The sequence below is a fragment of the Rhamphochromis sp. 'chilingali' genome (assembly GCF_963969265.1).
Source record: "Rhamphochromis sp. 'chilingali' genome assembly, chromosome: 10".
In the NCBI taxonomy this organism is placed as follows: Eukaryota; Metazoa; Chordata; class Actinopteri; order Cichliformes; family Cichlidae; genus Rhamphochromis; species Rhamphochromis sp. 'chilingali'.
This window is the reverse complement of record NC_137937.1, coordinates 16,028,137-16,048,947: the sequence shown is the minus strand read 5'-3', so window position 1 is coordinate 16,048,947 and position 20,811 is coordinate 16,028,137. Positions and strand designations below refer to the sequence as shown.

Genomic DNA, 20,811 nt, shown 5'->3' with positions numbered 1-20,811 from the left:
ACATAGCTCAAATCCATCTGTCAATCTCCTGTTCCACTCACCCCTCATTCATGACAAAGATCCTGAGATACACTTTCCTCACCCGCATCAGCTTGGCAGTTGTCAGTTGCTTGCACCTCTGTCTGTTAAGCAGCAGTTAGTGATGGCATTCTGCGTGTTTTACTGGAACAAGTCAATGTGTCTCTGAACGCGCTTATGGCTCCTCTTACAATATGGCTTATAAAATCCAAAGTATTTTTAGTTCAGTTTTGTTAAAAATATGTTCAAAAGAAGGATTTAAAAGGAAAATCCTTGATCGAATTATACTCCATGAGGCAGTTATTGCATTCCTGTCACTCAAATGCCTACAGATGAAAAGATGTACACCTCTTTAAGGAATGCATCATTTGAAAGGAGACACATTTTTCTGCAACTTGGTCGTAGGCGATAACAGCCATAGACTGAAAACTGAGAATTTCCTCTTCAGTTAACTGAGCAACTGTAGCACCGCACAGTTTATACCAGATGTAACAGCAATCCAACAAACCTGCTAATGAGTAATTAAAACTTTGAGAATTAGTGTGGAGGATCTTGTCAGTTATTACAACAATATCCATGCACCATTGAAAACAATTCACATAAAAAGTAATTTTTGAAAACTAAGAAAACTCAGGTTTCAGTTACTTTTACTGTTATTAATAATAAGTTATTCACTTTCCAACATTTGAATCAGCTTCCATCTCTTCTGATAGATTTGATCAGATAAATGGGAATCCAAATGCTTCACGAACTAACTTCCTCTCTACATTATCCCCGTAAAGCCTGAACCTTGAAATAGCTGCCAGAAAATTTCCCTAAACTGGAGTGTTCATTGAATCGTCTGACAAATTTTAGAAAAACAAAGGAAGGTGCATTTGTTTTTAATTTGTTTCATATTTGCTACATACAGCATTTTTTGTGCAATTTATTGCTCACTGCAAACTGTTAGGGGTTAAAAAAATCCCACTGACAATACAGAAGTCTCAAAAACTCAAATACGATACACTTGGTGTTATACGGTTAACACTGACTTAAATTCACCGTCACATTCCCAGTAGGCTGGTAGTGATAAAGACTGTGTTTTTATCATCATTTTAAATCCATTATAGGTAGAAAAACAGTCAATCCTTTGAATTAACCACAGCAAAGCTGGAGTCAGCTCCTGAATGGAGAAAGAAATCTGTGAGACCTGCTTATGTCCACTAGATGTCTCTGCCACTCTGTATTCATTTCAGACATGCTTTTGTCCACACTCTGCGATCAATAAACGAGAGTACATGACTCTTGCTGTCAATCTCTTGAATCCACATGTCATGTTCAGTTCACATTTCATATGCAAAACTGCAGTAAACGTATTGTGTCTACAACACCAAGATCATCTCAGAATGAAGTAGTAGCAGCAGTGTGTTAATGTTAATCTCATCTTGTTAGCTATCCTGTTAGTCTCCAGCATCAAGAAAAGTCATACAATATCTAATGGTGGCTTCAGCCATACCAGTTAAATCTGCCTGCGTTTTCCAGTGTTCGTCATTCAGCTGGAGAGCTGTTAAAATAGCCAGGCCCTTCAAGAGAAAGCAAGATTAAAGAGTGTTCAAGAGCATTTCAGCTGCAATCATGGATATGATGCTCAGTTGGCCCCGTCACTTTGATTGGCTGAGGCAAAGATGGGTGCACAAATCTACCCATCTACCTGCGTTTTCTGTGCAACTGAGTAAATGTTTAGTTTTTTGCAATCAGCACAGTCACAACTATAAGCTGCACTCGATTCTAAGACAAATCCTTTGAGAGAGACGCTTTGGCACAAATGGAAAACGCTCCGTTTCATCTCTTTCCCCTGCCACTCCAGCTCTTTCTTGAGTAAAAAAATTTGATCTCATTTTCTTTCCCGTCCTTGGGTATTTCCCCACAGAAATGAAGGGATAGTGATTGCTGGGTAAGATTGGAGTGGATCTAATCTTCCACTGCTCTCAGTCATACTCCATTTCACTGCACATCTAATTTGTCACACTGCTGATGAATATGCCACGAGTTTCATGGGAAAGAGAAGAAAATAATGAATATAAAACACACTGGGAGAGAGGAGAAGTAATTGCCGTACCGCACAAACCACAGTGCATTGTTCATTTGTCCCATCAAATTGCTGACACTTTGCATGCACTGTGGATACATTGCTTTGCTCCCTCAAAATTCAATCAAGAGGTTAAAACAATGACAAACAATGGTGGGTCTGTTGCATGCCTGCAGGCTGGTATCAGAGGCTCTGTGGTCTTTTATGCCTTCAGGGTCATTCTCCCCATGCAGCGCTGTAGGGAATGCATGCATTTATGGCTTATATTCATGCAATGCTGTGATATTTGATGTTCTTTACGGACGTGCATGTACTGTAAAGCTGAAAGGATTTTGCAATGTAGCGCTGTTTCACAACTGCTTTTCAAAAGGAGCCACATTGAGGTAAAATAAACACAAGCAGATGGTATGAATTGCATCTGCATAATGATATTCTAATTTCGTCATTATTCATTATTATTCTGGTTGGGATTGTCAGGATGGTGATACACTCGGCAGCAGTCCAAGCAACAGGCAACGAAGTGAATAGGCAGGGTCAAAAATCTGTTCAAATGTTTCCTGGCAACAAGATGATCCTGTGTGTTGAAAGCAGTAATTCCATCCAAATTGCCTTCAAAAGTTGCCCACTATATATAACTGCAGCTGTGTAGACAGACTGTGAGACGCAGACCATATGGAAGAATTCATTTATGTTGTGTTCCTGTCCATCATGCTTGCATTAGAGCCACTGATTGAGTTGAGATTGGATGTCTCTTTCAAGCAGATAATAGAATCTGTGTGCAGAGCTGCTGCATCACCTATCCACGAGACTGGAGAGCGGTTGATGAGAAAGCCCTTCAGGACTCTTCTCTAAATAGGCATGAAATTATATCTCCCTCTGACTGAGATTAGCGTCCGTGGAGCCTCTTACGTTCTGCCCCCTCTTTTCCTCAGGCTCTTAAACCAAACAGTGCAGTTTCAGCTTGTTTGTGCTGAAGTTTAAGAAAGTTCATTTTCATCAGGAGGTGCTCGCTCCGTCCTTCAGCTTCCTTCACGGGTCCTGCGGGATTTGTCACACATACTTAGGGTGTTTGGTAAAGCAATTACTTTGCAAGTCAGCCGGATTCTCTTGTGATCCTTTTACAGTCATAAAGACTGCGCAGGCAAAGACAGATCATAGATGTGAAGTCACTGAAAAGTAATATCACAGGCTACCACAGTGATTAATACGAAAGTCTGATATCACCAAATGGGACATGATGCTTCATTATATTCTCTGGCACTAGTAATCACGACCACTGCGTGTTCCAGGTTACTTGTGTTTAAAAGATCATCTTTAATAGTGTAACCTTTATAGATGAGGCCTGGTTAGGCAGTGGCAGAAAGCCATATTAGATTACCTCTTCATCTCTTATACAAACACAAATAAAGCAAAGCTGGTGTGCCCGACAGGCGGCCTGTGTTCATTTATTTAGACTCACTCTTGTGACAATGCACCTTTCTCAATGGTGGCATATCATAGTGATGTTCAAGAGGAGGTTTAAAGATAAAGTTAACTAGGCCTCCCACATGCCAAGCTTTACAGTTTTATTACATAATGTTCATTCATATAACCGATGTTTGAGAAAGTCATCTCTATGACAGCAAATGGAAAACATTTTACATCTAGACGGTGAATGTAGTGGTGAGCATTTAGCAGCTAAAGTGCTACAGTTGGACTGAAAAGCAGAGTTAAAAGGAAAAGGTATGGTAGTCAGAAAATAAGGTTCAATTTTTGCCGTTCCTGCCGCCTTGCTGCTCACCTATAATCTGTCTTGACTCTAACCTGCTGCCACTGCTGCAGTTCATTTCGCAGTTCACTGCATTTCACCCCCTCATCCACTTGCACCGTAGGATCCACAATCTGACATAATCCTGCAAAGCCCCTTATTTTTGCACTGGTGTGAAGATCAAAATCTATACATGCCATTGCTTTATGTGCATTTATAACACAGTGCTAATCGTAGTTTCGTGATAAAGGTTGTAGCTGCACACTCTGACTGCACTGCACCATCGCAAAGCTGGAGTGTGCAGTGAACTTAATATCATTTTAAGTGTCTTTCCAGTGTGCGGTGCAATGGGCAACACTGTTTACGGTCTAATAAAAAGCATTGTAATGAGAAGGATCAGCAAAAGTGTTGCAGAAAAGAACACCCAGTACAACACTGACACTTTGGATTGGATAATTGGGAGGTCGTCGTAGTTTAAAATCTTTTATAGTCTGAACATAAATGCATCTCAAAGCTTATGTAATGAGAAAATTCTCTCCTCAGTTTCCATCATTAAACTGCACATGTTGCAGTTTGCCGGTAGATAAAATGAAGGCGTCAAGTCAAGAGACATTTGTGAATATTTTTAGGCAAGCTGGTGGGAAAAAAAATGCGAGCCTAAGGGACTTTAAATCAGCATATTATAAAAGATCGGAACGAGTGAAAGAAGAGCAAAGCAACATATTGCATACCATATGCCAGATATGATAAATATTTTATTTCTGATCAGCAAAAGACAGACAACTGATGCATTTGTATCTTTCATGACTTTTCAGTACAGAGGAAAAACCCAAACATATACACAGTATGGGCATATATGTATATGGGTATATTTTTAAAGTGCAAGTGATTCACAAGGGTCAATCATGCGTTACATAGCATCTGTATCAGGAACTTCAGTAATTCCCTAAATTAGCAATAACTTTTTGAATCTGATATTAAAATAAGTGTCGTATTCATATATATATATATATATATATATATATATATATATATGAATACAAAATAAACTTTACTAGTCACTGAAGCATTTCGATTTCGTTTAAGCACAACAACATTTATTTATGCATTTCAAGTCTTGAGAGGAAAGAGTACCACGAAGTGCCAGAGGTCAGGGAGATTTTTGTCTCTAGCACTGACAGAAACAGTTTCACAAAACTCACCATGGGTCAATTGAACAATATTCCAGTACCACCTTAAGCGCCCTATACCTGAATTCAAATCTGAAACAGAAAGAAAATAAAAGCTTTTCTTCTCTTTTTTGTTGTTGTTGTTTGTTTTTCCCCCAAATAACCTTCACCGGTCATCTATCTCGGTCATGTCCTTGTCGAACGAGACATTCAGTATACAGGTACATTCTCTAAAAGTACCAATACATTTTACTTGGTGAGGAAACAGTCAATTTGCCCGTGCCAAATATATTTGACATGGAGAATGTTCATAGGAGATAAATATGAAGACATGGATAGACATTAATGTGTGTTTAAATGCAAATATGGACCGATGCTGAGCTCACTGCACGTTGACAGATCAGAGCGGCCAGAGTGGAGGGGCATCCAGACAGCATCGATCAGGCTAGTAACAGTTTAGCAGCAGCTGTTGGGTTTTGGATTTACCCATGGACAACAAAGATATAGACATATGTATCAATAGCACATGAAGAAGCCCTGACCCTTCAGGATGCAAAATATTCCTACTTATCTCCATTCGCTGCGTAAATAAAATATGTCTCAGTTGCACATGTACTGAATGTTTCAATGCCCTTTATAGTGGTTAAGATGCAAAGTGCATATTTAACAGAAAATATAAGCTAGGATATACTACAGTGTGACTATAGCTCTTAACTTCCTAAGAGATTCCTTCAGAACAGCTGTCCATTTGCACCACACGACACAAAAGAAACGATTCACAGAACAAAACGAATGCGAGTGTAAAATAAAATCTGAAAGAAGTAAAACACAGAACCATAAAGCATTATAGAGGAGCATCGCCTTCACACTGTGAGTGCAGTATGAGAGCACACATGCTGCTGCTTGATTCACACAGCATCAGCTGGCACTGAATGAAATAAAGGTCAATTTCTGTGTTGCTGTGAATCCTTTGTGTGTGACTATTGCATAGTTTGGAATTTTAACATAGCTATTAAATTGACACTGAAAAATAAAACATCTCTTTTTCTGGTCTGAGCGTCACTCGGTTCACTAGTAATCCTCTGCATTTTTTTTTAAACAGGACTGGGTCCAGCTCATTTTCTATTGACTGAAGTCAAACGTAAGGCAATTACTTCTCACGACTTGGGAGTAAAAGAATTTCAAGACGACCGAATTGCGAGGTTTAAGATTAAAAATGGGATAGTTGCTAAATAAACCTGTATAGTAGTGAACTCAACCCATTCTTAGTTCAAACTTCAAACCTCCATACTGCATTTTCAATGTGCACAAATATTTACTCACTTACTGAACATACTTTTATTCTCTAAACTAAGCCATGGATTATCCTATTGAAGTTCCACCATCTATCTATAAAAGCAAACACCAGCATCAAGACCCTTCTTAGTGACTGTGGCTCTATGATCGTGCACTGGTTTGGGATGATTGTCTTGGTCTCTCAAAGCTGTGAAATTTGTTTTTGAAAGATAATCACTTAACGGATGCACGACTGCTTGGCTACAGCCTAAAGCATGAGCGTCCAAAGTAACCCAAAATCATTACGCTATTACATAAACGCTGCCTATGTTTATATTTCGCCTTGCTACCCATCGAATCATTAACTCTAGCTAAATACAAGGCCAGTCTTAGCAAAAATAGATCAAAAGTTTTGCTGTGAGAGATGTGGCTCAACCTAAATCAAAGGTTATGTCTCGGATTATGTGTCATATATTTGTTAAATTTATGCCTCACCTTCATTCTGCGCAAAGAAAAGCACTGCAAGCAAGTGTAGAACCATCGAGAAGCTTCCCTAACAGGCCCCCCGGTGCTGATGTTTGTTTTACCTGGTTTAGATTCAATAACGTGCACGACTCCCCAGCACCACACGTGAGCATCTAGCAGCTGCACCGACAACCAGAAACTGTGTCAAAAAACTAAGCTAATGTTTTGCTGTGGTCCCGTGTAACCTCCGCGAAGTAGATCACCTGACCTGAATGACCAACCTTGTTCCCCTATGGCCAGCACAGAGTCATGACATGGGTCCCATTCAGTCACCAGAGTGTCAGCTCACTTTTTTTTGGCATAGAGCTCATGTTCAAATAGGAGCCATGACTGAACTGCTCTTTAAATCTGTAAATTAGTTAAAACTACAATAATGCATTAAAATAAAATAAAAACATTAAATAATATAGTAGGAAAATAAATATCATTCCAACAAGGCTTTTGTTTTTCTCTTTAAATAGTCATTCTCCATCTTGACCTGGAAGCCAGTGTGCATGTCACATGATTCACCTCAGAGAGTGATGCTCATCAGTCCGAGAAGACACTCTGCTCTCAGTCTCAGCGGTGAACGTGCTAATCAGCTACTGCGCGCACACACGACTGCTTCGCACTCAGTTAAGAACATGGACACAGATCTCACTAAGCATGGTCCCATACTAGATATACTATAGAGCTCAACAGTCTTATGCATTGCAAGTGTCTGGATACAAGATATGCTAAAAGGACTTCTTCTGATAGACTTGGCCATGACCTGAACAATCCTTACATGCAGGATAATGATTTAAAACACATGACCATGGCTACATCTGCCATCAGAAATAATTTAAAAAAAAATCTATAAGTGCTATAGCTATACGCAATTTTGGTATTTCATGAATAGCATTCAGGGCAGTTAGAAGTTTTTTGGTCAGTTTAAGGTAACCTCTCAAAGGTTAGCATGAAACCTCTACAGACCTCACTCCATTATGAGCGCTCTCTTTTAGAGGGCTAGCTATGGCTGTCTCTGGTAACTTAGTATACAGTACATTTAAGTGTTATGATAGTGTCAAAAACAGTTATGAAACTCATTGCCACATCTCATGCTCACAATTCGACTAATCTCAATGCAGAAATATTAGATAAGTCTACTAGTAATTACCCATTCCTACAAATAAACCAATAATAACCAAACTACTGATTTCCTATTCATGAACAAATATCAGGATTATGAAATTGTATTTTTTTTCTTTTTACTTTTAAAGTACTGGCTTGTGCTCTAGATTCATGAAACACTTTTTTTCTCTTTTTTTCTCTCCTTTTTTTTCCTTTTTAGCTTGTCGTCAAAAGACTTACGAATTAATCTCTGTTAAAGGACGATAAGAGGAGCGAACAGGAACACGTCGCACAATTGCAGCAGCCTCCTGTTCAACACTAACTGTGAGCGGGCACATTTGAAAACAGTCTATGGAAGATGGGGTTCTTTCGAGTCTAAAGTGTAGGATATATAATATAACAACAATCAAACTGATATCGACTCTATGGACTCTACGGGTGGTCCGGCATTCCCTAGAGGTGGGATTTCTGTAACTTCCAGTCTAGCAGAGGAAAAGATTGGTATCACCTCTAGGGAATAGAGGAGCTTTTGTGGTGTTTTGAGGGTGAGTGGAAGTGGAAGTTAGGAGCTGTCGCTGGCGGAGCGCTTTTTGCCAAAATGACTGGCAGAGTCTCTGTTTCGCAGATTAGGCTGGATCTTGTACACATGGGGACCCATGGACAGCCGCCAGCTCCCACGGCTCTCTGCTCCAGTTGGGATGACGGCAGCTGCAGCCACAGCGGTGGATGGGCAGGGCTTGTTCTGCAGCAGCTGAATAAGCATGGTCATCTCTGGGCCGAGCCGCGACACCATGCTGGTCCTAACGCGATCCACCGTGTCCTCATCACAGTCCATCAGGCTCTGTAACAGCTTACCATAAAACCTTGGACCACAAAGGCATCACAGAATGAATTTTTACATTTTTTTCAGGGGCTTAAAAGGGAAAAAGGACAAAATGTGCAGCACAGCAAGAAAGCATGTCGTCGTAATCTGTAATGGTTCAAAATTAGCATTTCTATGCACGCATTCTAGATGGCCTGATGTCATCTCTATGGGCGTAACCATCCCGGCTCCAGTCGCTGGCCTACTAAGCTTCGTGCTCCACCCTTCTATCCTTTTGTATCCACTCCCAAACTGCAATTCTATATGTATTAGAACAACAATAGGAATGAAACCATCCAAAGTTGACATTCCTGTTTGATTTTCTTTTGTTGCATGAAAGAATGCAAAACGCTGATGCTAATCAAAACATGCAAATCAAGACAAGTGTAGTCATTGCTTATGCTGCTCATAAACAAGCTGCACTCTCTTATTTGCCTGAAATTCACAGAGGTTTTTTCCTCAACTTGGTTTTGGGAAAACTTGTAAAGCACATACAGCAGAGGACGATCTCACCTGTTGGGAAAGTGACTTGGCAGCTGTGCCACTTCACCAATAGCATCTGGATTTGATCGGGCAACCGTGCAGATATCCAGCTTGCTGTAACACTCCTCTTGGACTTCGGATATCATTCTTTGAAAGGCGGAGCAGCGGCGGATGGTGAGGAATGCCTTCGAGGTGATGCCATTGGCAATGCACTTAAGGCTCTCCTTCACAAACGCTTTACCCTGTAAGAAAAAACAAAACAGCAGTGCTTTACACACTCTTGTCCTGACACATACGCCCATATAATCCTCCACAGCTCATGTGCACATAGCAACAGAGAATGAAAGCATATACCTGAGTGTCAAATTTAGCAGCACTGTATAGGAAGGACTTGCAGATGTCATGCATGCCATCTGTGTCGCAAGTTGAGTTTTCCAGGCAGGCGAAGGCTCCGCACCCAACTTGGAGGGCACTGCTGAGACAGCGTGCCACATCTGCTGTGGGTACAGAGAATGAACCATCAGCAGGGGAGTCAACAGTGGGTTCACTGGGAAACATTGCACACTCACTAAGCTCATTACTGAAGGGTTGCCAGGGTTTCAGCTAAAAGAGAAAATGCAGCGAACAAAAGAGAATTTTCATACTTTGGTGCTTCACAAAACACAGACAGTCACTCGGGGCAAACAGTGACTTGACTGAAGATTGGACACCTTACAACTCAAAGAGTCTCAGACATTATTTGGCACCACTTCACTTTTCTTTTGGCAGGAACTTATATTCCAGTGTTTGGTTCTTTTCAGCAGCGCTTGGATGAACAGCGCCAGAAATACCAAAGAGTTTCCTGAAAATTGTTGGCATGCCTGTAGACACACATAAACATACAGTTGCACCCCTCAAACAAACACACACACACACACACACACACACACACACACACACACACACACACACACACACACACACACACACTCTGTCACCAATCTTTGTCTTCAATTATTTTACACAAAATAGCTGTCAAGTTGATCTTGAGGACTCTGCCTCCAGAACCGATCCCGTGTACACCTACATAATGAATTAAATGTTCACAAAATGCTGCCATGCTCACGTCATGATTAACCCACTAGCAACCCCCATCTCTATGACAGAGCTGTGACACAGCCATGCTGCAGCAGCATTCGATTCACACAGCTGGCTTAAATCTTGACACTTCTAGACAGAGGTCTAAAACAATCCGTTTCTTTATCCTTGATCTCAGAGTCCGCTAAGATGGCAAAAAGCCTGGCTGAAGACCTTTGTAATAACCATTAAGACATGTCACAGAGGAGCCCAGAGCCTTCTTGGGCTTTGAATCTGGGCCCTTTTGTTGACCTGCACAGTCAGATTAAGTCTATCTGCCACCAGGGACTAGAGATTGCTCTGGAAACACAGAGAGTGAGCTGCAAATCTTATGATGATGATGAAGCAATTCCTGCAGATGGGGAAGAGCATCCCTGTTACCCACTGCCTTTTATCACTGAGCTGTGCCTTTGTAGTCAAAGAATATTAATATTTTTTAACACTCACCATTTGAATGAAGCCAAACAGATTTATGCTGTACAGCGGCGGATCTTTTTTTTCTTAGTGGTTATTAGAAATATTTGGGCTTTTTCCCTTTACACATAAGGAAACGGAAAAAAAGAGGTTGCATTTATTAATCCCAACGACACAACCCAGTGACAAGCAGTTTTGCTTTTTTCTGCTTCGTGCAACGGTGCACAATGCTGTGATCTACTTCTTCTAACTTCAAGGCTCCAGAATGCTCCGCGATATCCAGAAAACGCCGTGTTTAAAGCCTCTCAATCCGCTTTAGTGCTAAATAGTGGAACCGATGCAGCAGAAGGAGGAAGCCAAGAGAAAGACACTAACAGCATGACACAGCCTGCACTCTCAGGTGTCAGCACCAAGCTCCATGCTCATCTGTTGCCGGCAGGACACCGGCAAAAACCACAGCGTTAATCCCGCAGCCTTCTCCGCGAATCAACGCGCTCGTTAAGACAGAAACGGCTGCATAGGCCAACACATTTATGAGAAGGAAAGATCTCTATATAGATTAGGCTGAGCATTTGAAAAAATAAATAAATAAATAGATAGATAGAAGTAAATAAAAAATAAGAAAGCAAGCAGTGCACTCTGAGATGTGCAGATGGAAGCAGCGTGTTACTTACTAGGGCTATTGGCAGAAAAGCGTGCTCTCCTGGGCGAATAGGACTCGTTTTGATCCACTTCATAGGCTGATGCATTCAGCACCAGCAGGAGAAAAAGTCCGGTTCTCAAAGGCATCATCCTGTCAACACAGATAACACAACTAAACGCAAAGAGACGCCTCCTGCTTTGTGTGTAATTCATAAGAAGAGCGCCCCGAAAAAAAAAAAAGAAAAAAAAAACCTTCTGCAGCGCAAAAACAGAACAAATGAAGGCTACTGCGAGTAGGCTGTCAGCTGTGGCTCTACACTGGACTCCTCGCTATCCTTTTAACTTGCATGACAGATTGCACGTCAAGTCTGCACGGGTTTATATGGGAGCGCTGAATATTACGAGCTCTGCGGTTGGACCAATCAGATCGTATTCAAGACCTTGGGCTTAGTCCGTCCACTATTAATTGATGAAATGATTTAACAGCCGCCAGTTTTGTACATCATACAGCTCCATATTCAGGTTAGGAAATTTATTTGAGTACCGTAAGTGTTTTTGGTCATGTTTTTCAAATGAGATTCAGTTTTGGGGCTAATTAAGATTATCTATCACATGCTACAGGCATGTGGTCTTTTTCCGTCACCATTTTCATCGGTTTTCAGCTCTATGACCCGCTAATAGTCCCTAATTGCAGAAGATCAATGTATTCCTCATATGTAAGACACAGTTGATCTGCCATTAGATCAGCCATGTCTCGTATATGTGGAATAAATTGATTAAAGTGATTTGTATCCAATGGTAACTGAAAATGTCTTTTTCTGATTGGCTGTATAATCAAAGTGAAGGTAAGACGCTGTTGCAAAACGATTATTATTATTATATAAGAAGGAGGTAGCAGTTTATTCCTTCCCTTTTGTAATTTATTTTCCAAATGATATTTATTGGAAAATCCAGATAAATAGCTATGCATTTGTCATCTAGGTCAGCTTTAACATGTGCACAAATCTTGACTTGGTATCATGACTTTATTTTTTCCGTCACAATCAACAATTACATAGACAAATGTGTCAGCTAGCGGCGTCACATGATGCTAAATTTTATATTTTACTATGAATTCAACATTGTCTTAACATTTTTCCACTTTTATAATGTATTTCACCTTTCCAGTGAAATTTGAGGCAAAGCAAAAATATGGAAGCAGAAGATTGGATTGTAGTTCACATAGCCACACAACTATCACACATTTTCATCAGTACGGCCACGGACAATTGGCTCTAATCACGGGGTTGGAGGGGTTCGAGCCCTGGTCCCTAAACATGCTGAGGTGTTATTGAGCAGGAAACTGAACCAGACACTGCTCCTGTTGCCAGAACAATGCCTCGCATGGTGACTCACTGCCATTGGTGAGTGTTTGTGAATGGATGGCTTAGAAACACATTGTAAAACATTTTGTAGAGCTACTATACATCTGCCTGCATTTACCAAACTGATACTGGCAGACTTTGCAACTCTGCTTTATGCTGACTATCTGGTGCCTTGAGCTACTGTTAATGCCACAAATTTGCTCATAACCCCATTGCTTATTGGTGGTTCTTGTTATTTCTCTTGCTCTGACATTATGGAGATATTATTACATTTTATTACAATACCACTTCTTCTTTAAAATGCTTAAAATGCTTTTTGATCATTTTGGCTATAGGGTACTCTGAGATGCCAGGGTTTGGGCTACATTACAAGGAAACACTAATACCACCGGGGCAAGTCTTGCTTGCCTTAAAAGGAAAACACGAGAATTAGCCCTCTTCTTAACCCTAAATTATTTTTCTAAAGCCCCTAAGCTCAACAAATGCAAATCCTTTTAACCGCTAATATAAGTGTATTTAACCACCTTCTTTTTTTTTCTTTTTTTCTTTTTTTTTTTTCTTTTTTTTTTTCTTAAATGACATCAGAAACAGCAGTATGCGACATTACGTGATGGCAGAGCTTCAGTTCATCCTTTGTCATTTTTTTTTTTTTTTTTAAATAAATAGGACAGGGGGAATGAATGAGAGAAAGAAAGAAAACCAAAGGGGAGAAGAGACGGTGAGAAGGGGGGGGGAAGAGAGAGAAAAAAAAAAAAAGAACTCCTGGGTCACCTGTATGGAGAAAAAAAAACAAACAAACAAAAAAAACAAACAGAGGAGACAGCAAACAACAAAGAGTAACATAATAATAGAGAAAACAAAGCACCATCACAATAAACTAGCTAGTCATAGATATCAATATTTACTAAATAATAAACGATATTGTGCAGCACGCAAGATAGACAGCGCACAGTGTGCTTTGAGGCAGCAGCCAAGAAAGCTTTAGTCCGCGTCTGTGAATACCCATGTGTGCATACCTGTGTGGATCAGCATGCTTGCATTCCAAAGGTTTCTCCATGTAATGATCTGCTAGGGAGTGTGAGGGGGGCCACAGCCCCGTCCTCCAGGGTGTGAAGCGGGTATGGAGGAGATCAAAACTCCAGACATCCAGAGGCCCCCAGAACACAAGAGACCATGGAAGACCAACAGAGGGGCAGCCGCGCCACTGTTCCAGTAAGAGCTGAGGAGAGTCCCAGATGAGGGCTCGCCCAGCAGCCGCGGAGCAGAAGTCAGGGGGAGTTGCAGTGACGCGCCCGTGAGCTCCGCCGGCCCCCAGCTGTGCCTGAGTGACCGAGCCCCAGGCCGAGAGGCCGGGGGCACCCCACCTCCAAAGGGGCCCGAGCGAGCCCCAGGCCCCAGGCCCCGACAAGCGGCCGCCAAGGAGTGAGCCGGTGTGTACCCGGACGCCCACCCCCAGACACAAAGAACCACCAACACACCGACACCTGAGGGAGTCCGCCACCGGCAGGGGAAGTGGTGGTGGGTGGAGATAGGCCTCCAAACCTTGGAGGGCCTGAGGTGTCCCCAGAGAGGTGGCGTCTGATACCCAACCTGACATATAGACACAGACATACAGGCACACACAGACACAAACATCCATTCCCACCCTCATGCTCTCATATGCACTCACTCCACACTCAACCAACGTGGAGACAGACATAAAGAGACGCTGTACACACAATCACACTCCCCAAGCGTACTCTACAAACCGGGTCTAGGTACCCTTGCCCCTGGAGGGGGGGATTGCACCCAGACCCAGGTGGTGTTACCCTTTTCCCTGCGGTGGGGAGAGGCAGACCACCCCGACTCCGCAGCAGCAGGGAGGCCCCACACCCCAGACCGCAGTCGGACGGCCAACTCCTCCTACTAGCCCTCCCGCTCCAGCAGGCCGCAGAGAATGGGGGTGGGAGAAGACTCCAAACCTCCCTCCACCCGCTCATTGTAGTGTTGATGCATATGTGTTCTAAGGTGCAATTAAAACCCAGGAGGGCATGGAGCTACCTGCCAAGGAGCAGCAGGTAAGCGCATAGTCCCTCCTGCTAGCCCTCAATGACTAAGTGTATTTAAAATTGAGAGGTGGGCAACGACGTCAGGGGTGAGGTATACACCCTGATGGTGATTTGGACTCCGTGATTGTGCCCACCCCCAAGATCCTATATGTATGTGTAATGAGAGTGTGAATAATGTGAATATCTAAGTTGTGGGATAAAATTGAGGCAGAGGCAGCCAGAAGGGGACGGGGGGGGGGGGGGGGGGGGTAGCCTCCTCTGCACCCTGGTGACATACCCCCACTCCAAGGCCCTGCATGTGTGGGTGGTTGTGGAGGAGCGGGAAGAGGGAGGCAGCTGGAGATGGGGAGGGAAGGAAGGGAGGGGCAGGTAACCCCTCCCTGGGGCCAGCTCCCCCGCTGACCCCAGTAGGCACTCCCACCCTCCGCGACCCGCCAGGGAAGGGGGGCCCAGGCCCATCAGACCGGGGCCCAGTGCAGTAGCGCCCCCCGGCTCCACAGAGCCCTGGACAGTCCACCCAACCCCACCACAGAGAAAACTGCACCCACCCCACCATCCACACATCTTCCAGACTACATAAGACGGTAAACGCCCAGGCTGAGATCTTCCTCCACCTCTCCTGTATCTCCCCCTCCTGCAGAGAGTTCCTGAAGAGAAGAAAGCTCCTGCAAGATGTGACCATCCCCCCCACCAGTTGAAGAGCCCCCCAGGCGGCTCGACGCACCGGCGGCACCCTGCTCCAGGGCCGGGCCCCCATGCACCCACCCGCCCACAACCCCGGCAACACACCAACCAGGACCCAAGCCCCCGAGGCCCGGCCCGGGCCCCAGCCCAGAGACGGAGCGCCCCCAGAACCTCACGCCCATCCCGGACCCACCCAGGGGCAGCCAGGTTGCCAGGTCAGTAACCCACGTCCGTCAGCACAGACCCTCCCCTAGCCCCGCTGCACGCAGCCGCGAGGAAACAGTCACCTGAGAGCCAACAGAGCCCCCAACTGGACGTGACCGCTACCCCGGGTTGAGCCCCCCAAGGAAGATGCCTCCGGGGAACCCCCCGACGCCCTAAGCCTGTCCCTACCCCCTCACCAATCACAACAGTGAAGGCGGGACCAAACTATGACCCCCCACCCCCACTAGGTGATGGAGCTGATAAAAGGGGCCCAGAGCAATTGATCTGATGTGGTGGCAGAGGCTGTGTCAAGACTAATGTAATCTAATAGATAATTTCTATATTGGTTAGAATTAAGATTATTTTTATTTTTCCAGTTCATGAGGACTGTTTTCTTGGCTATGCATAGGGCAGTGAAGATCATATGGGCTATATTCTTTTCTGAAGTGACATTATCTAAGCTGCCCAGTAGACACACTAAGGGGGAAGTTGGGATGTTACATTTCAGACACTTTGATAAGTCTTCACATATCTCGCGCCAAAACTTTTGCACTGGTGGACAGAACCAAAGAGCGTGGATGTAATTGTCTGGTGTATTGCCTTGACAGTGTGAGCAGTTGTTGGAAGATGTAAAGCCCATCTTGAACATCCGATGACCTGTATAGTGCACTCTATGAAGTATTTTGTATTGTATTAATTGCAGACTGGGATTTTTAATTAATTTAAAAGTTTTTAAGCAAATCTGAGACCAGAAGTTTTGGTCTAGGTTGACTGATAAATCTGCTTCCCACTTTGCAGTAGGAAGGGATATTGATTCATCTAATTTAGAAAGTGTTCTGTATATTTTAGATAATAATTTGGGGGATTTAAGAGTAAGAAAATGTGCCGCACTTAGTGGTGTTTGTAATTCAACTTGACTGAGGTTAAATTTCTTTTTTACTATGGATTTAATTTGTTGATATTCTAAAAACCTTGTCTTGTTGATCCCATATTGTTCAACTAGTCTGTCAAATGGAATAAATTCTGTTCCCTCTAATATATGTTCTAAGTATTTAATTCCTTTACAACTCCATTCTGGGAAATTAATCATATTATTGTTTTGTAATATGTCAGGGTTATTCCAGATAGGTGTACGTTTGCATGGGATTAATGAAGACTCCGTTATTTTTAGAAACTCCCACCATGCTGTTAGAGAAAAGCTGATGTTGATACTTTTAAAGCATTCATGTCTTTTGATGTTTGAGCTAATAAATGGTAGGTCTGAAATCTCTAGATCCTTGCATAGTGCCTGTTCAACATCTAGCTTAGAAACACATTGTAAAACATTTTGTAGAGCTACTATACATCTGCCTGCATTTACCAAACTGATACTGGCAGACTTTGCAACTCTGCTTTATGCTGACTATCTGGTGCCTTGAGCTACTGTTAATGCCTCAAATTTGCTCATAACCCCATTGCTTATTGGTGGTTCTTGTTATTTCTCTTGCTCTGACATTATGGAGATATTATTACATTTTATTACAATACCACTTCTTCTTTAAAATGCTTAAAATGCTTTTTGATCATTTTGGCTATAGGGTACTCTGAGATGCCAGGGTTTGGGCTACATTACAAGGAAACACTAATACCACCGGGGCAAGTCTTGCTTGCCTTAAAAGGAAAACACGAGAATTAGCCCTCTTCTTAACCCTAAATTATTTTTCTAAAGCCCCTAAGCTCAACAAATGCAAATCCTTTTAACCGCTAATATAAGTGTATTTAACCACCTTCTTTTTTTTTCTTTAGTCAAATGTTCTGGGTACTTTGCCGGATTTAAACAGCTTTGTCCAAATATCAACCCAGAGCATTCAAATGACATGTCTTCTTTATCAGTCTGGCATTTTCCTGAACTGTGCTTAATGATGGCACCATTGTTGCTTTAGCCTGGGGAATTCATGTAACAGCGAGATAAACTACCTGTAGTGTTGATGTGAAGTGCGGATGATTGCTCTTAACTATTTTCCTCTTCCTAAAACTGGAAAATGTTCAGTCTTGCAGTGCACTTACTTGCAGTTGCACGTGCCGGCACACAGAGGATGACGTGTGGGACTCTAAGCTATCATTTATCATGGAAGCCTCACGCCTCTTCACCCACTGCAACGCTCAGCCAATTCAGGCCGAATCAGACATTGAGGAAGCTGAAATGTCCTGATAATCAGAGTGTGGAACATTTTAGACTTACACCAGAACCATGCTTTTCTTTCTCTCTCCTCCAATGTGGTTTTCTTCTCATCTGTCTTGTCACACGTGTAGTTCATTTACTAGGTTGCCTCTCTGTGCCAAGTGTAAGTGTTCACATTAGTGAGGGGATTTTAAATATTTTCCATGAAACTAGCGTAACTTTTCAGAGAGCACAGCTTCCCCTCGTCAAGCCCCTCTGCTGCATTCTGGTTATCTTTGGCAATAATTGCACTATAACCCTAATTTAGGGTTATAGTGGGGCAGGGATAGCTCAGTAGGTAAAGTGGTCGCCCCATGATCGGAAGGTCGGCGGTTCGAATCCACTTAACGGCTACCCTGAGATACCCCTGAGCAAGGTACCGTCCCTACACACTGCTCCCCGGGCGCCTGCTTAGTAGGCTGCCCACTGCTTCACTGAGTGAATGGGTCAAATGCAGAGAAAAACAAGTAATTTCCCCATGGGGATCAATAAAGTATCCATTATTATTATTATTATTATTTTTCCCACAGTGCTGTAAGGAGACAGGCATGATGTAAAGCTGCTGGCACCTTATCTCTCGCTGGGGAATCCAAATATGGCCACATGCCGACTACACCAATAGCCTTTGTAATGAAAAGATAACATGAACTTAGCAGGCTAATGAATGAATCACAATAAATCATCTGCGAAGGGGCCTAAGTTGCATGTTGTACCTAGAAGGTCTATCATCTAATTCATTTTAGTCCCCTTGCGGCTTCCCCTCTAGTAAAGAAAAAGACACATTTTTTATTTCAAGGTTAAAGTTTTGGTGTTTGATGCACATTTTTACTTTTGTATTTACAGTAAAGTGATTTTTTTTTTTACTGCCTTTTCTCGATACAAAGTTCAGAAAACAGAGTGTCAAAGCTCATCCTGCATGCTTACTGGTTTTGTCAGCGCTCCCTGGAAAAAATATGTAACAAAGCAACAATGTGAACAATGTAAGATTTGAGTCAGATGTTGAGCTGATATCCATGCTTTCTGAATTTGTTGCTGCTCTTGCATTTATTGTCCCCCCCCCCGCAAGCTTTGGTGTGCCTCAACTGAAACTGAAGACATGAAGTCTCATCCTTGTTAGCACATCACTGCACTCTCTTGCTTTTTTGGAACGTAGCCATGCCACAAACACATTTGAGAAGACCAATCCTGCGTCCTCTGGGAGGGGGAAAGGATAATGAATTCCTTTGTCAGGTAGAAGAAGGTGATTCATCTTGTTTTCAGAAAAATAACAGGCAACATCAGCATGGTGCTGGAGACAGAGGGCAGAGTTCACTGAAAGGGCAAATCTGTTACAGAGAATAAATGTACAGTAAAAACAGCCTACTGAAGCGTGAGGGTTTTGCATTCATTTCCATTCACGTGGACGGACTGATTCTCTGATTGGAGGTCACTTTGCATCTAAGTTGAATTTTGCCTGAAGCTTATTGCAGTTTGCCTGATTGAAACTTCCTCTATAGTTCTAAGATTGGTAATTGTGAGCAAGAAATTTGAAACTTGGGCAATGGACGGGAGTTGGATACTACTAATGCCTGTGCATAAAGCATTTTAGCAAGTTCTTGTAATCATTTTTAGCAAAGCAAAAGCAAGCTGAAAATCCTAGTCTGCCTGCATCCAAAAGAGGGACTTTGGTCAGATGCAATCAATTTTTGTAAACAGCAGCTGTGGTGCAGCATCTTCAAACTCCTGTAGATTTAGTTTGGGGTATATTGGAGGTGTAAAGAGAAAACACGATCCTCTTGTCAACACTGAGAACAGTGGAAACCGGGTCGGAAGCTACACGCACCAGTCAGCAATGATGTGTTTGCACCGACCGTTAGAAATGTGTGTGTGTTTTGATGTGTGATGTTTTGCCAAGGGGGGTAATGTGTTTTTCTTTCTAGCAGCTGATGCTATTGCTGTTCACATGAGAATAACACTTAATTTTTGGGGAAATATTTTGAGCAGGAGGTGAGCTGTGGGCAGCCTTCCATTAGACTCAGCACCCAGTGGTGGCCATCAGACGAGATCACCGACGGTAAAAGAAAATGTCGTTTTATATGTCGAGAAACACACTCAGCCCCCTGTTGATGAAAACACTTTTATTCATTATAACTGTTGCTACAGATCCACTGATCCCAGCCATTGCCTGCTAAAGCCACAGTCATAAGCATCTATTGTTAGAGGGACATCTACTGAAACAGCAGAAGTAGAGTAGCCAAACTGAGATTTGGTTTCTGTGGGTGCAGTGAACAGCTAAGCCCATTTACTATTGTGAGTGACATTCACCACTCAGAAAATCAAAAACACTGCTGTGTTCAGATCCCTCATTCTGTTCTGGGCTTGTGGAATTTATAATTGTTAGAAGAAATAAGATTTAATGGGATAAAACACTCATTTCTGCATCACCAGAATCGACGGTGTAACGTTTCTTGTCTTTATTAAGAGTCTTAAATTCTTTTTCTTCGCCTGCAGAACCTGAATGGGTTTTAGCATTCCTTGGGCAGATGCATGCATGACTACGTAATGCAAAAGCTCAGAGGATCTGCATTCCTGTATAATGCGAGTAGCATAGCGGAGCTGTGCATCTCGAAGCTGGAATGAAAACACGCTGCAGCTCGTGTACATGAAACATTAGGCCCAGAACAATGCATAGCACAAAATAAATAAAAATGAATATTTTCAGGGGGATTTTCAGGTTTTTCAAGCACTACACAATTCACTCAAATCACAGGAAAGGCAACAAGAGCCATGAAAATGTGGAAACATACAATGGTCATATGGCGTAAACATATATCATATTTATATTATGAAAATGCATAAAGCGAGGGCAGTGTTCAAGAGCCTGGAAACCGACTATTGCTATCAAATCCAGGGGCTAAAGA

General features: G+C 42.6%; 1 protein-coding gene across 1 annotated transcript; it reads right to left on the bottom strand.

The window, feature by feature from the left end:
- Positions 1-4,681: 4,681 nt before the first annotated feature.
- stc1 (stanniocalcin 1) lies at positions 4,682-11,624 on the bottom strand (the record flags this gene model as incomplete). The annotated part of the gene is made up of 4 exons (XM_080894415.1): positions 4,682-8,757; positions 9,270-9,481; positions 9,594-9,736; positions 11,444-11,624. The coding sequence occupies 4 exons, from the start codon at positions 11,622-11,624 to the stop codon at positions 8,457-8,459; spliced, it is 837 nt and encodes a 278-aa protein (XP_080750541.1). The 3' UTR covers positions 4,682-8,456.
- Between the last annotated feature and the right edge of the window lie 9,187 nt (positions 11,625-20,811).